Here is a 17072-nt window from a genome sequence, read left to right on the forward strand (position 1 = left end):
ACTGGCATACGCTACAGGTCTCCAGTATTCTGGAATGTGTTCCTGAAGAAGGACCCCTCCAAGGCCAACGGGGCTGGCATCAATGATTAGTTTAGTACGCCGCCCTGGATGAAAGTAAGCCATTACCATCTTGTCCAGCAGCACTGTCTTGATGCTGTTGAACGCTGTATTGGCGGCCACAGTCCACTCCCACTTGTGGTCGTTGCGTGTAAGAATACGGAGCGGTTCTGACAGGGCAGCGAGGTTTGGATGAATCTTCCACAGTATGTGGCCATGCCAAGAAAACTTTGCACCTCTGTGGGATTCTTCGGGGTGCTGGCCGCTCGGATGGCTGCGGCCTTCTTGGGGTCCACCTATAGTCCTTCTCTGGTGAAGGTGTACCCAAAGAAATCAACGGATTCCTGGTAAAATGAACACTTGGACTTGTGAAGGGTTAGCCCGCAGTCTTTGAGTCTCTGGAGGGTGGCCCGAAGGTGAGTGTGGTGATCTTCTAGGGTGTTCGAGAACACCAGGATGTCGTCACTAAGGTTGATTACGCCCTGCAGACCCGACAGTGCTTCCCTGATGGCGTTTTGAAAGACCTCAGCTGCCGACGACACCCCAAAGCTGAGTCTCTTGTACCTCCGGAGGCCAACGTGCGTAGAGAATGTAGTAATGTATCTACTCTCGGGTTCGACATATATTTTTGCCGTTTTGTCAAGCCGGGGGTGACAAGAAATTTTCTGCACCGGGTAACACCTGACCTTGCTACGCCACTGTTAGCAGCCTGTTGGTAAAAGACTAACAGAGCCTTCCCAATACTTATTATTGATTGGCTTTCTTGTCACTCTAATTTGCTTCCTTTTTATTTGATGGCTTTCGTTCCCCCTATTGCGTTTGTCCCTCACTTAGAGCATAACGTCCTTACCATCCTTGGGATTGGATGACTTGTATCCTTCCAATGCTCACAATTAGGGTACTTTTTTTTCATTTTCTTCAAGCTCTTCAAGAGTTCATGAGTGTGTATGTGCTTCCTGGCACCTGCATCATTCACTAGGAATGTATATGTGGTGATACATACATGCCTACGACATCATGCATTCGTGCACCTACTGAATGACCTAGCCACTAATAGTAGGCTACATCATCATTAAAGTGCTGTGTCATCACGCCTTTTCCCCCCTATTTCCCACGTTTTCGGCAATGAAAAAGCCTATAGGTCAATAAAGTGGGACCTACTGGCTTTGCCAATACTTGTTAGATATGACTTGCTGTGATGGTAAGCTTTGCCCTTGGTATGTCTTTTGGCTGCTCATCTATTTGAAGCTGTCAATATTTTCATTTAACTGTCGAAAACGATTGCCATATATATTTTTGGAAGCAGCATTAGTGTATTTATCGATCTTGATTTTGTTTCTTTGTGGAAAACTTCAGTTGCAGAAATTGGGAGTTACAGCCCTTTAGCAACCCTGGCAGGAACACACCATCACCTGCATATATCAGAATTGACACTTTCCTCCACCTTGTTATTGGCACTACAGGTGGACGAGCCATTGAAGGCTCAAGAGTGGCTTGAGCCAGGTGCTTGGCTCTGGTTCAGCTCGAGGTCCTCCTGTAAACTCAAGCCTAAATCGAGCTGAGCCAAGGCTTATGCCTGCTCTATTGTCATGCACCAAGAATTAAAGATAGAGCATTTGTAAAAAGGATAGGAAAAAAGATTCCTATTTAGTGTCTGAACTGTGCTAAGTGAAACGAGAAAACCTGAGCTCAATCCCCGCTTGCCTACTTAACCACATTGTGTAGTTAACCTAAGTAAATATTTTATGACATCGAGCCTCCTGTTTCTTAAATTTCATATATGATTGATTGTTGATCCATCTATAATAGAAATCTAGCCACCTATTGGGTGCACATAAATACTGGCATGCCCCTTAGTTGGCTGAGGGCATTGTCTTCAGGACGTGGAGGTCAGACATATTTCTAAGTTCCTGATAAATACCTATCACTTTTAATAAGTGTCTCTAAGTACTGTTGTATAATCTGATGTACTAAACTTAAACTCTACTGCATGTTGAAGAAATACATGTTTTGAATTTTGAAGCGATGTTTTCTTTTTTACATGATGTTTGTGGCTTGATTTACATTCAAACCATGTTCGTGGCTCGACTCGTGCACGGCTCAGCTCTCTCTGTTAATTTGTTGCCTTGCCCACCTCTTTTTGTACATCTTTGTAGACCTTGAGAAGATACTCGGGACTTTGTGAAAGCAGACAACCTTGCTTGATCTCTTTGAATGTTGATATGTTTTAGATTAACATAACTATGGCACTGAATCTCTCTTCTGCGTTGTTTCTGAGCGGAGCTCTTTCAGCTCCCAGTGACAAACAGCCTCCAGAGGTCTAAAACAGCAGTAGGCACCTCTCAGCAGATCAGAACTCCCATCAAGGAATTTCAGGGGAGCTGGTGGTGTAGTCTTTGTGTCCCTGAGACTTCAGAACAGGAGGCAAGCTCTCTTTCTCTTTGGAGATCTTCTTTAAGCAGGGGACACACCACACAGCAAAGTCCTTTCTCCGTTCCTTGGCAGAAACAGCCCCTGCAGGCCAACCCCAGACAGCAAACAGCAAAGCAGCAGTATTCCTCCTCAGTTTCTCCAGCTCTTCTCCTTGGCAAAGGTTCCTCTTGATTCCCATAATGATCTAAAAGTCTTGGGTCTTGGCCCCTCTTTATATAATACAAAATCCTTTGTTCTCTGTGGCAGAGAAGCTCTTTGCCCAGCCAAAACCAGTTCTGTCCTCTCTGAAGCAGCTTCCTGGCAGGAGGTGGAGACAGCATTGTTCCTGGAAGACCAGGCCCATTCAGGTGTGAAAGAAATCTCTTCCCCCTACTCTAAATGCAGCCTAGGTCTATTCAGCCCAGCCCTGACTCGCCCTAGAAAGGCAGGAGACACACCTAACCCTAATGCACATCCTCAGCCCCTGTCACTCCAAAGCCAGATAGTTAATGCATACGCAACATAGCAGAGGCACACTGGATGGTTAGGCAAACAAATACCTACCTTCTAAAAGTGGTATTTTCAAACCCAGAATGTAAACATCGCCCTCACTGAAAGATGCATCTTAGCATTCTGAGTTCAGGCATATCAAACTTTATTTTCCAATCTTGTTCCCATGGGCAGTTATGCTTATAAGATGTTATGAGCAAACTCGCCATTCTATCCTGTGGGGACAAATAGGCTTACAATAGTGAAAAACGAAATTGGGAGTATTTCACTATCAGGACATGCCTCACACATCAGGGCATGTCCTACCTTGCACATACACTGCACCCTGCCAAAAGGGGTACCTTGGGACTACCTTATGGGTGACTAATATGTAAGGAAAGAGAAGGTTAGGGCCTGGCAAGTGGGTGCACTGGCTAGCTGAACATGACAGTACCAAACTGCGCACAGACATGGCAGTGGCAGGTCTGAGTTACCTTTGAAAGGCTGCTTTTGTAGGTGGCACAATTTGCTCCGCAGGCCCACTAGCAGCATTTGATTTACAGGCCCTGGGCACACTTAGTGCGCTGTACTAGGGACTGACTAGTGAATCAAATATGCCAATCATGGAATCACCAATCCATAACAACAATTTACAGGGAACACTTGCACTTTGGCACTGAACAGCAGTGGCAAAGTGCCCAAAGCATCTAGACCAGCAAAACGCAACAAACAAACAGCAAAAAAACAGGAGGCAAAGGCAAAAATACAGGGGAAACCCACGCCAATGATGCCAGGTCTAACAGCCACAAATAAAAGTCATTCATTTGAATAGGGTTCTCGAAGTTAAGGGAGTTAAAATGAATGTTCTGTCCACTATGCCAAAGCCGTTCATTTATACACAAAGAGTTGATTTGGAGAACTTCTTTGTTTCAGTGTATTTCAGATTAATTGTTCTGTAAGACGCATGTCAACACCTTTCCTTTTCTTATGCATAGGCACAGGCACAGCAATGTTCACGAGTCTAAAATGCCACACATGCAAACAATACTTCTAAACAGTTTTCAGGATTGGAATCAATTCACAGAAGGAGTTGCAATACTAATTCCGCATTCTATATCGGTCAGGAGCCTTTCTCAATTGGACTGTGCAATCACGTTTTAATACACATTGTTTGTTCTGTACAGGAGCTTGTCCCAATAAACTCTTCAGGCCCAACAAAGTCGCATCTCAAGCTACGGGGCAGGTTAAAAATTACAAAATGCAGGGCTAGGATAAAGCAACAGTAGAGCAGGACCAGGCAGCGCATACAAAATGCAATTACATTTGCGAGAATCATTGCAACTAACTGGTCATTCATTAATAGACTGAAACATGGTGAAATTCTACACATTAGGGCCACTCACAAAACTGTACGTCTGATTGGTGCCAGTACTGCAGAAATATTGTTCCTTTTAAAATAGTTAAAAAACAGAAAACCCTGGAAAAGGAGTGACATGTAGATACGTGCGTTGAAACTCCTAGTGAGTAGCTGCTCCCTTCTCAGTCCCTCTATGCTTGGAGATGGTCCCGAGGAGGTATGTGGGCACTTGCGCACTCCCCATTGAGGTCGCCATACCTCTCTGTCCCAGACTGATCATTATGGCAGAAGTAATCACACAGTGAAATTCATGAAGTGAAAAAGGGCTCTAGAACCAGTGGATCTAGTGAAGAAATGAACTGTAAGTTCCCTACATTTCTTTACTCTTTTTAAATGGCATCGCTGTATGCTGCTGTTGTTGGTTAAATTCAGTTCCCTTGACTCATGCTCGGTTCAGTAGCATTGCTGTTGTTCTTGTTACTGGAAGTGATTAGCACAGTCATGGAGGGAAAAAGAGAAGCTGCGCTTTAGAACCAGTGAGCCAAGGTTGATGTGACTAGAACTACACGTGATGACCAATACCACAATGAGACTTGTTACTGACTGTAACATGTTGAATTATTATGACACAACGCCTTGAGAAAGCTCTATTGGCTCTATACCAAAACAAAACACACTAAAAGTCTGCTGTTGAAATACATTTGAACATTGCTTCAGAAACAGAGAACCGATAACGGAAAATACTTTGGATGCATTATTTGACAATCCTGAAAGGGAAGCTATATCGGCATAATAAAATAATCAGTAGTCTTGTATGTTCTCTGTGTTTAAGGATCAACCTTAGTGGAATCCCATGAGAAAAATCAACCCTAACCCCTAGAAAATCAACAGAAGTGCTAGCGTCCTTGTCAGCTAAAAGCCTAGTGACTCTACCAGAGTTTGAATTTGTAGGTTGATAGGAGGTCCATTTGGTACTGGCACTACTTTAAATGTCATTTTTTAATGGCAGGCAGTGGTCCCTGAGACCACTGCCTGCCCTTAATAAATATTTTTAGAGACAGTCACAAACTGGAAGGGGTCCCCAGGGGATCCCTTCCAAATTGCGGCTGCATTACCACCCTCTTCAAGAGGATGGAAATTTGCGAGTCACAAAACATTCACACATAGCATTTTCGACGCAATTAGGAAGGGAACGCCCCTTCCTAATTGCAACTCACAATTCCTAAACAGTGAGTCGCAAATAAATTCTAACTCGTTATTTAGGAATTGTACGTGGCCAACTGTGATTTTGCATGCGCAAACGGGTTCGCAAACCCATTTGCGCATGCAAAATCACGTCGTACATCTGGCCCCTATTTCCCAGAAAAAGCTGGCATAAGTGAGTGTAAGAAGCTACTGACTGTGTGTGGAATGGGCCAGGTCAGATCTACTGTATGTATTTTGGATTGATTGCCAAAGTGAACTAGATGGCAAAAGGTGTGAAATCATCCAACGTCGAGCTGCATAACAATTCTGGTCTTTCTAACAGTGAACGGTATAGTGCTATCTCGAGTTAAAGCGGTCAGCAATGTCTTTTTCCACCACCATATAAGAAAAGCTGGTTGTGAATGAAACAACTAGTGAGCAAATAGCTTACTAGTGCGCGTAGCTCAAAATGGGATCTTCAGATGTGCAGGTGGAGAATGGCTTATTTGGGCCTGCTGGAGGTTTTACTTGGCAGAGGTGAAGGTACTTCTTGCCTCTTATACAGGTATTTTGACGTTAAGGTACAGCAGACTAGGGTTGTTTGCCCCCTGATGCTGGCTCCATTATTTTAGAGCACTTGCTTTCAGTCCAAGCTGGGTCTATGCCACACATTCACCCTCCACTCTATCTCCTACAAACCCAAGGCCACCCACCATGCCCATAGCTACAGGGGCACAAGTATCACTTGTCAGCTACAGGAGCGCACTTTATTGCCCACTGTCCTGGCCTCCAGCTCCTACACCGCATGATCATGTCCATTGTCAAGCGCACAGTGTGTGCTTCACCACCACCTCCCAGTTCATTCGTTGATCACCTGGGTCTCAGTTTGTGGGGAGTACTATGCCGGCGACTGTCTCGGTTATACGTCATTTGGATCACAGCAGCACCTTCAATCCGGTTCCTGTCCCAGATTTAGGTCTGTGGGCTTTAATTCAGTTCTTAATTCTTTCCTAAAGGGAGTGCCTGCATTCCCCCTCCTACAGCCAGAGCTGATGCTGCATGTGCACAGGAGCATAATGAATTTACCCTTTGGCCACGGGAGCCACTTACTATATCTGTTATGGTTCATGGCTGTCTGTCGCTCCTCTTTCACAATATTTGTGCTCCCAAATATTGGTATTCCCACCTTCTTCACATCTGAAGTTAGACTCCTGTTTGAACGCCTGGTTTGCTTTCTTATTTAGGCTGGGCTCTTTATCTGCATGCCTGATCAGCTTCTTGATAAATCCATTTAGGGGCATAGGTGTCTAGATTGTTATTTGATATTTTTCCACAGTGCAGTCATTCAGAGGTCTTGAGAAGGCAGCTCCATAATAAAAGTGTGTGTATTCGTACTTCTTGTATGTGCATGATTGCTACTCACACTTAGACGTGACAAACGTGTTATTTACCAACTCGTGCAGCAGATACAGCTTCCATGAAGTGTAGAACTCAATGTCTGATAACTCTCTGCTGAAAATATTTTTACAAGTTTCCATGGCCTAATCCATAGCCTATAGCTGTTGCTTTGCAGGCACACAAGTAGAGACCTAATGCTGACAAAACATTTCTGGAGACCATTTGCGATAATTCTTTTAATTTAATTTGTAGTCCTTGGAATGAAGATGTGTGGTCTGAGAGACTTTAAATTATCATTCAGCGGGCAACTAATGCTCAATCAAAGATAGACAGTCTTTGAATACTGAAATCACAAAAGCATATTTGATTAAAGAGTTAGAAAGGCAGAATGTGAAAGGTGATACTTTGAATAACCTACTCATGAATAAAGTGTATTGTCTCAATTAGGTGTGCAAGCGGTTTGGGTAAATTGAACTATTCAGAGTATGTTAAACATCAACGCAACATGCAATTCAAGTACAAAACTCCAAAGGCACCTTGGGAGACAGGAAGTCAGTATCCGGAACAATTAATTACAGTCTCTGTTAATCCTAAAGGCATCATTCAAATATTCATGGTTTTGAACAGAATAGAATGGACACCGAGCAGTGCTTGGTTTAGATAGGAGGTATAGGTGTACAGTGACAATACCACTGTGCAACATCATGGAGCTTTGGAGGTTACCATTAATGTGAAAGGCAAGATGGGCGATCCAGAATGTTTGTTGTGGCAAGTTGATAAGTAACAAGGACCTTCTTGTTGAATTTACTGACATATTTGCTGACGTTTTGAGTATAAATGGCAATGTATTTGGTATCCATAGACAAATATGTCTTGCCACAGAATTAAGAAGATATATCTCACTGTACGACCAGGCAGACCAGAGGAACAGTACAGTTCTTACAGGCCTTTGTCCTTGATAACTGTAGATGGGAAGATTCACATTAAAATGGTGGTTAGTAACATGTTGTTAGGGAACGTCAAATGTGCTATAAGAAGAACAACTTTAAATCTTAAAAGATTAGATTTACTAGTGGATGAGTAAAACACTTGCCTACGTGACCATGCAGTGGCGATTCTGGATGTTGACAAAGCTTTCGACTGAGTCAGCTTCTAATTTATGCACTTGAAATCTGAACTTTGATCTGTGTTGGGGCACTAGGCTGATGTGCCCATTCCCCCACTCTTGTTTATGCTAGTTGTTTAGCCCCTAATATGCATGATCTTTATGAAGTTTGAAGACATGTGGTAGCAGGTCCCTTCATGAGAATGGTATCGCACAGAACATGGGGGCCCCCTTATGTTTCTCTCTAGGTGCTGGACACTGGATGAATATGGATTTATTGTCTGGTCTGTGTATTGACAGGCAGAAATCAGTATTTTTACTCTGACTCGGATGCCAGAATGGGCAGCTGAATTTATTAACACTGAGTTTAACCAAAGACCACTATCACTATCTAGAGATACAGGTAGATGGTAACTTCAACAAAGTTTTCGATCACAGTGGGCATGTGTTAGTTTAGAGATCTGACATGAATAGGTTCTTGAATTTAGTTAGGTCAGAACTGTGGCTTCCGTTACGTAAGGGTACATAGACATCCGTCTTTATTTCTTGTCGAGCCACTGAAGAATCCCAGCCTAGGCCTTCTGAAGTATCCTAACCTAGTCCCTGATTACGAGTCAGGTGGTGCAAATTCCCTATTTGCAATACTGCTCTGTCAGGTCACCTCTGGTCCAGTTGTCCTTCACCCAGTTTCTGAGGGACCCGATTTAACCAGCCAATAATTTGTGTTTGTAAAATTGCATGAGACTACAGCAAACAAGCATTGTCGGTCTGCTAGCCCCCAAATTTTCTCTGGCAATGTTGGCGTTTAAAGCTCTCTCCTGCCAAAACTAATCTTACCCTCCTCTACTCTCCCTACCCCCATCCCCACCCCAGACAAAAAAAAAAAACTCCACATTTACCACCTGCTTAATGCAGTTGGTAAATGTGTGCTAAATCCCTCGGAAAAAGCTATACGATGCAAAATACTTCATAGTAATTCTTTGTCCGCACAGTTGTTCCACTATATCCACTAAGATTATGAAACTAGGTATGTTTCGAGTGGAGTTATAAAATTTGACAGGGCCACAGTGGTTTCTTTTTCTGTTATAGACCAAACATTATGGCTCATTTGGGTATTTATAACAGTGTGAGTAGGACCTTAATCCCATTTTCTATGGATAGATATTAAGCTACAAGGGAATACTCGTTTAATTCCTCTTTAAGCACAATTTGCTTAAGGCAAATGACTAAAACATATTGTAAAACAGTTAGAACCCTTTACAAGGATGGAAGAGTGTTTCCATTACTTTTGTACAGATTGGGAGTGGGCATAAATAGAACTCCTACCTGCACTGCAATAAGGTGTGGCCGTGTTTGTATTCTTCTGGAGAACCCACATTTTTTATGACCTGGGTGGCACCAATAGAAGAATCTCTCAAACATACAATGTGCTCATCCAGCCACATCTCAGTAAAGTTGTGGATTTTGTCAAAATGAAAAATTCGGGGAGCATTTTGGAAGACTGAGAACAAGGTAGAATGTAACAAGAAAAACTAAAATGCATAGATCGTATCTGACTCTTATATTACTCCACCAACCAAAAATACTTTATTGCATTTCATTTTGGAATGTAGCTCTATGATGTCTCTTTGGCAGAGTTTTGGCCTTTTATCAGGATCACATCACGGTCTGCTATGGGTAACATGAAGAAACAGGTTTTCTTGGAGCCACTTAAAAAAAGTCAAAATGGCAGTGCAAAGTTCATATATCTGGCTTTGGCCTAAGTTAAACTATTCCTAGCGATTCATCAGAAATTCTAACAGGCTTTGAGTTTTGAGGTTTGAAAGAGACAGCTGTACTAATAGGCCTTTGCTGAAAATAACCTTAGAAGGTTCAAGCATACTGTTGTGGAGACTGAATCCTTCTTAACAGTTTGAGACCATTTTATGAACTCAGTGTAATGCATTTCAGATGTGATGCAAAGTACATTCGCCTTGATGTACTTTTTAAGAATGGCTTACTCCTCACTTAGGTGTGAGGTACTGTGAAATGTATGAGAGTAAGGTACATTTACAGAAGGAAATGTTACTTTTCTAATTGGTTATTCTCGGTTTTCTTGGTGATTGACACATAATCTTATTAGATTTCCATAGTTCCTTCTTGTTAGATCGGGCCTGAGCTTTGGTATTTTTGTGACTCATCACAATGGCTGTGGCTGGAATTGGTGTAATAAAATAGTGGACTTTGCAGCATAACTATGCTCAGCTACAATATCACTATGTAACATTTCTGACTTAATGACTGCCCTTGTCGACTTTGTCTTCTATTCTTTAATCGCTTAAACCTCAACAACATGGTCTTTGTTAAATTGCGAACACGTGTTTCCCCAAGGATCGCAATTATAAATTAAATGGTTCAATGATTATTGAATTGTAAACACCAGGAGAGATACACACCTCACCTTCAGATTTTTTTCTCCAATAAATTTCGGCAGGTCAAAACTGAAAAATGTAGTGGTTGAAAAGCCCGCAGAATACTGAGCATGCACATTTTGATGCAGAAAGCCCCAAAATCTGCATGTTATACCCAATTAATGAGAGCATGACTCCTAATAATGGATATTTACTGCAATCGCTACATTCTAAACCCCAGGGTATAGGATTGTAATAGATGTGATGAATTGCACAAACTTCTTCAGGGCATTTGTAATTGAGGCTCTAAGTTAATATCTATTTATTAGCTGTTGAGTTGCATGAATATTAGTTGTAAACTACGTAATTATGAACTCTGTGTTTTTCAGCCACTTTCAAATTTAGACCAAGAAGTGCTTTTTGAATTGATAAAGCCAAGCATTGACTACCTACGTCATAAAAAATTTCGGTCCGGAAACTATCCATCATCTTTAAGTAATGAAAGCGATAGACTGGTGCATTGGTGCCACGGAGCTCCAGGTGTCATTCATATGCTCTTGCAAGCTTACAAGGTGAGTGAGATCAACAGCTCATGCATTGTATAAAGTGTTTTTTATTAAAACATTTGGTGCTGGTAAAAATTACACATTTTAGAAATCTTTTGGTACAATGTTCCAATAGAAATGCAAAACGTAGAAGAGGTTTCAGAGGATTACTGTTTTATAAAAGAACGAATTGGAATTAAGTGTATAATGAGGCAACTGTAGAGGTTTCCTGCTTCACTTAAGGTAGTTTCAGTGTTTTATCATACCTTTTGAGAGATAAGGCAATGGGCCAGTTTCTTCTTTAAACAAGCATTGACATAGCCAATAGGTCTCACCTTTGGGACCTTCTAAGTGTTTAGCCATGCAACAGTTGCATAACTAAATACTTATAAGGTCCCAAAAGCGAGACCTATTGGCTATGCCAAGCGGCCGCGAAAGTGAAAGTGATCGCGATCAAACATCAAAGTGGCCGTGAAAGTATTAGCGGTAAAGCGCGGCGCGCACGCCCGCGCACATGCACTGTAGCTCTAGGCTGGCCTGGTAGCACTTTTTGGAGTCCTCGCAATAAGTCTCGCCAGACCAGCGCATGCGCTGGGTCAGGCGAGACCTAAAAAAAACCCTGCTGCCCCTTGATCTCACGCAGACATAACAAGGAATAACACACCCATCTGAGGAACCATGTGAAAAAAGGGAAAGTAGTGAGATAGAAACACAAAAATGGAATTGTAGAGGTGAAGCTAGTTCATGCCCAAGTTAGCTTTTTCCTAACTAATTCAGTGGGTTAGTGACTTCCCGAAATTGACGCCAAATTGACAAGGGATCCACCATGGTACTGCAGACTTGGATTGTGATGCCCTAGAAAAAACAAGGGTTAAATCAACAATATAGTTTGGTAAAATGTTCAGTAATAATGTAACGATTTAAACTCTAAAAAACACAGAAATTCGCCAGTTATAGTTTTCTCAAGTAACTATAACTCGTGACCTAAGGTAATTATAGCTCACGCCCTCGCAAAACACTGCTATTTACCTCACATATTACATCATAAATGGCATCTTCTATGACATCATTGATAATATCACTGCAAGATTTCCAATGTAATTATTGATAGAACGCTGGGCATGGCTGGGGCGTGAGGTATTGTGTCCTTAGGGCACGTTATAGTTACTTAAGATAACGATAACTGGTGAATTTCTGTGGTTTTTAGAGTTTACAACATTACGTTGTTACTGAACATTTCACCTAACTATAGCATTACTTTAACCTTTTTTTGTGTGTATTTTTGAGGGTGTGTACACATACATATATATATATTTGTATGCTTCAACCTGTGTTTTTTTCAGTGAATTTATAAGGATTTTATTTACCTAAAATAAGACATTATTACCAGACCTAAATATAACGTCACTTTAACACTTGTTTTTTTCAGTGAATTTCTGAGGTTTTTTTTGTAAAGTAAAATATTATTACCAGACTGATCTATGACAGCACTGCAACCTTTGTTTTTTTCAGTGCATTTCTAGTGTTAAAGTACGATTTTATTATAAAACCTAAATATAATGTCACTTTAAACTTTTTTTTCAGTGAATGTTTTAAATTATATTTTGCCCAACTCCCTCCCTGTGCATACCATTGCTTGTCAACCCCACCCCATGGTTGTGCAATCTCCACGGATACCCCTCCACATTTTTTATACCCATTTAATATTTGTAGGGTACCTGATCTTTTCCTATGCCCCTGAGTATTTATTACTACTTGTCCTGTGGAAATATGGATTTTCCCGATCAGTTATGTCCCCTATCTTGGACCCCAACGGTTCTATGTGCATGTCACAAGTACATGTATGTTCCCTCCAGTTCCAGTCATGAAAACGCAAATACATGTGCGTCCACCGTCAACATGCCCTCTGTCAGATCCGCCATGAATAGGCCGGATATTCCATTCCTAAATATGAAAGGCCACCGGCTTTATATGGTTCACTTATGCCATTTTACAGTCCAGGCAAGTAGGCCCTGATTCTGTCATCAAACTCCTCTTGCTTTCTGCCTCTGAAAATTCCAGTTCGAGCCTGCATCTGTGACCATGAACTTTGTCTCATTCTCTGCGCGGCTCACGAAGCCTGACATCAGCCTATTCTCTGCCAAGAACTATATTTCGCCTTCGAGTTATCTGCTTCCCCCTCAGCCGATACATTCCTGTCTAGTAGTTTAAGTAAACATCCTTCCAGCTACCGAGCAAAAGGCTCGACTTCTCTGTCCTCATGCTAGTAATTCATAGCCCTGTTACCACGGAATATTCCTACCCCCTCGTTTTCAGTGTAGACACTTAGACGCTTGTACACACACGCACAGTCAGTATAGAATAGATTCTGTCCGAGAGTCCTTCTTTTGTGGATAACATAGTTCTTTAAACATAGGATGTTAGATATGATTTGGGATTAGGTTGACTTGACCCCCCAGACTTTTTGTCTCCACATGTAGAGCTGAATGTCAAGTCCCCTTCACCCCCTAGTTGCACGTTAATCACACGTCATACTGCTGCGCGCGCATCTATGCCAAGTATTATCTTATAGATCCACCTATACGTGACATCATAACCAATTATGTTCCTTTTTAATCCTTGTTCCACCCATTTTTGGTTACGCAGATAGATCGTCATTTTCCTTATCAATTGTTACGCCTATTGCATTCGCTTCATTGTAATGTATGTACTATAAAGGTTACTTCTTGTCAATAAAGTATGTACTTCACTTCCTGAACCTCCGTGGTGATGGAACTTGGAGCAACCGATTATAATCGATCATTGGAATAAAGCCCATTCCGAACCTCTAATACCACGGATTCTGCCTCTCATTTTACTGAGCTATTTAATTATGTTTCTGTATCAAATTAAGTCCAGGTAAAGGAAAATTATTTACCACATGAATGGCGCCCGAATAGGGACACTTTCTCATCTCACGCGCCGGCGGTGCGTTGCAGGCCCGGTCTCCTGCCACAGCTGGACGGACAATAACGCGTACCAGCAGGATTTCCTGTATCTCCCTCCGGTCAAGCGGGGGCGACTGAGACTGCGATCAACACCCAGACGAGGCGGTGAGAAGTGCGAAGTATCCCGACCAGAGCCTAGCTGAAAGAGCAAGATCCGAGGTATACAGAGACCCACCAGTTCGAAGTCAAGCCCAGTGTCCGACGAGTCGAGTCGAGTCCAGTCCGGTTCAAATTCAAGTTACCGAGGCCTTCCGTTTCCGAAGCTACCCGGTGAGTACCATTGCTGGGGAGGCATTTTCTGACGTGCACATAGGTTGTGCCGGTCAAGACGGGTTTGGGTACACAAATCCGGTCTGCACTGTTTTAGCAGTGTATCTGTACTGTTTAGCAGTATATCAAGTATTCCGAAGTATCTAGTTATTGTCAAGAATTAAGCTTGGTGATTAGTTATGCAGACGATCATCATTGTTGGTTATTTTAAAGGTTAAAAATGTTTTTAATGTTTAATGTTTAATGTGTTAAACGTCCTGCATATTGTGGTATGAATGGTTGTTCATTACTGTGCTTTTGTATTCAGTGTGTTCAAGATTAAGTATCGGATCAGTTGTCAATATGCCGCTCTTTTCGAAATTAAGACAGATCACTACTAGAAAAGGGGTTCTCGAAGAAGCCGTCCCTATTCCTCCTAGGGACACTCCAGGGCACTTCATGTATCACAAACATGGCTTAGACGCTATATTATTTCTTGATTTATGGGTAGACTACACCAAGGGATTACCAGAAAGTCAGAGGTGGCCCGCAGCGGGAACCTGGGATGCAGAGTGCATCATGAAAGTCGAGGAAGAGTTATGGAAAAGGAAAGTCAGACAGTCACAGAAAGACGCCGTTGAGTTATGGCGTAAAGAATCTCATAGACGCACAGAAAAAGCACGTAGACAGGAAGAAAAGAATAAAGAAAGTTCAAATAAAGTTCGAGAAAATCTATTAATTGAGGAAGGTATCCGAGTGAAATCAGAACAAGTAGACAGACAAAGAAACGCCCTTGTGAATGGTATGTATCCCCTTCTGGCCGAAGGATTACCTAAGGCTACTCCAGAAATACCGAAAGACTTGCCACCCCCATTGTTCCCAATAAAGGTACATCCTAAGGGGCATCCTAGAACCGCAGAAGATGTTTTTCTTTCCTCATATTTAGATGACGCAGCTCCCGAATATGCTAATTCCGCCCCGCATAGACCGCATACCAGGGAGGTCCAACGCCAAGATCCAGCACCCATATCCCTACAGCAACAAATCGAGTCACAAGTTCTGGCAAGCACATCTGTTTCTGCATCCGCTCCTACAGCTACTTCTATAGCTGTGTCCACACCTGTAGTTGCTGTGTCACGTTCGACGAATCCTTTCACACCCGACACCCCAGATGGGGCCACGGGAGGTGCTACCAATATCTTTTCTACGCCACCCAGAATAAATAAACTTACTTTTCAAGAGTCAGCACATTCACGTACACCCAAACTCATAAGTGCCCGTACGCTGAAGGAACTTCTTATAGATTGCAGATATGACCCTGTGCCCGGTAAAGAGGACGAAATGACCCTGGCATCATTGCGTATCAGACGAGCCGCAGTGTATTTAGGAAAGTTACCAGGAATGACTGCGCATCTAGATAAAATATATCATTTTGTCCAAACAGGGCGAGATCCAGAATGTATTAACAGAGCTATGGAATACCAGAAAGTAGAGATACAGGGGGAACTGTTACGTTTCCTCATAAACTGTGTGATCAGAAATCAAGACCGACCGGGGGTAGACCCGGAAGCAATGCAAATTCTTACAAGATGGAGCCAGAATATATCAGAAGGGAGACATGATAAACAAAATTGTATAATAGCCATGTGCCGAAAGATCCGTAAAGAAATAGAACGCCTACACGAAGAGAGATTAGAGGTAGACGAGTTCGAACAGAGCGAGGAAGAAGGGTCAGGACTGCCCACAGGACAGTCAGACACCATAGCCTATGTAGGTAGAGGAAGATCTTGTAATAATAATAGACGTCTTACTGACTCAATACGTCCGATATGTCCAGATAATAACAGGAATTTCCAAATACCTATAATTAATATAAGGTCTAACGAGCATTCGTTCCAAACCGCCGACAAACTACTCCGAGAACGAAGGGGTTATCATTTTCTCGATTCTATGGATGAACAAGATTTAGCCAGGGCAGCTGTCCATTGGGTGGACAGTCCCGGAAAATATAGTGATGATACAGTAGTACGCACATTTTTGAATCTTACCCCAGATGAACAGAGGTTAGCTGGGATTTATATGATTCAACAACTCATTATACTATATCGAAGTCAGCATTCGGACCCTGGTCCCTTACCTGACATACTGACTGAATTGCTTATGAATAAATGGAGAGGTGCAGGTACTAAATTAATTAAAGAAATTCTAGAATCAAGAAAGCAGTATATTCTTTTTGTATGCGCAGAGCATGTCTCATTGCCCGTCAAGGAAAGAACCACGTATCACATGGATAGACAGAATCCCTTACGAGAAGTGCACCCAATAAAAGGCGAGGACAACGAGTTCAAGCGCGTATTTGTATATACGCCCATATCGAAAATAGAATTGTTACAAATGAAGAAAGTGGTACCCAGTCATGACAAAGATCCAGCGGGTTTTCACCGAGAAATTAAAGACATGTTACTCATGGGAGAGTATACCTATCCCGACATTATGACAATATTAAAGGTATTGATGCCTGCTGGTATTTATGAGAAACTCAAGGAAAAAGAGTGGGAGGTAGGAGACCAAAAGATAGAATGGTCAGTGTTAGAAGCGGAAGAAAAGGCCCGAACTGCAGGAGCAGGACTTGGGGATAAAACTAAAGCACTGCCAGGTTTATTAGTACAGGTACTGCCACGTTTATTAACTACGAAAAAGGAAGATTGGGGTACAATTTCAACCTGTAAACAGAAGCAAGATGAAGACACTAGTGATTACTATGCCCGATTTGAAAAATGTTTTGGTATAAATAGTGGCATAAAAGCAAGTAGCGAATCATACCCACATCTGTTTGTAACAAAATTAGTTGAAAATGCCCTGCCACCAGTAAAGAATAGAGTATTAAAATTCGAGAGT

The 17072-nt window shown here is 42.2% G+C and overlaps 1 protein-coding gene across 1 annotated transcript in view; it reads left to right on the forward strand.

The window, feature by feature from the left end:
* Positions 1 to 17072, forward strand: part of LANCL2 (LanC like glutathione S-transferase 2) — a 293571-nt gene that overhangs the window by 104584 nt on the left and 171915 nt on the right. Inside the window, exon 6 of the mRNA XM_085631554.1 lies at positions 10783 to 10965. Within this exon, the coding sequence (XP_085487680.1) occupies positions 10783 to 10965 (183 nt within the window). The remainder of the gene's footprint in view (positions 1 to 10782; positions 10966 to 17072) is intronic.

This window comes from Triturus cristatus, chromosome 10, assembly GCF_964204655.1.
Source record: "Triturus cristatus chromosome 10, aTriCri1.1, whole genome shotgun sequence".
NCBI classification, from domain to species: Eukaryota; Metazoa; Chordata; class Amphibia; order Caudata; family Salamandridae; genus Triturus; species Triturus cristatus.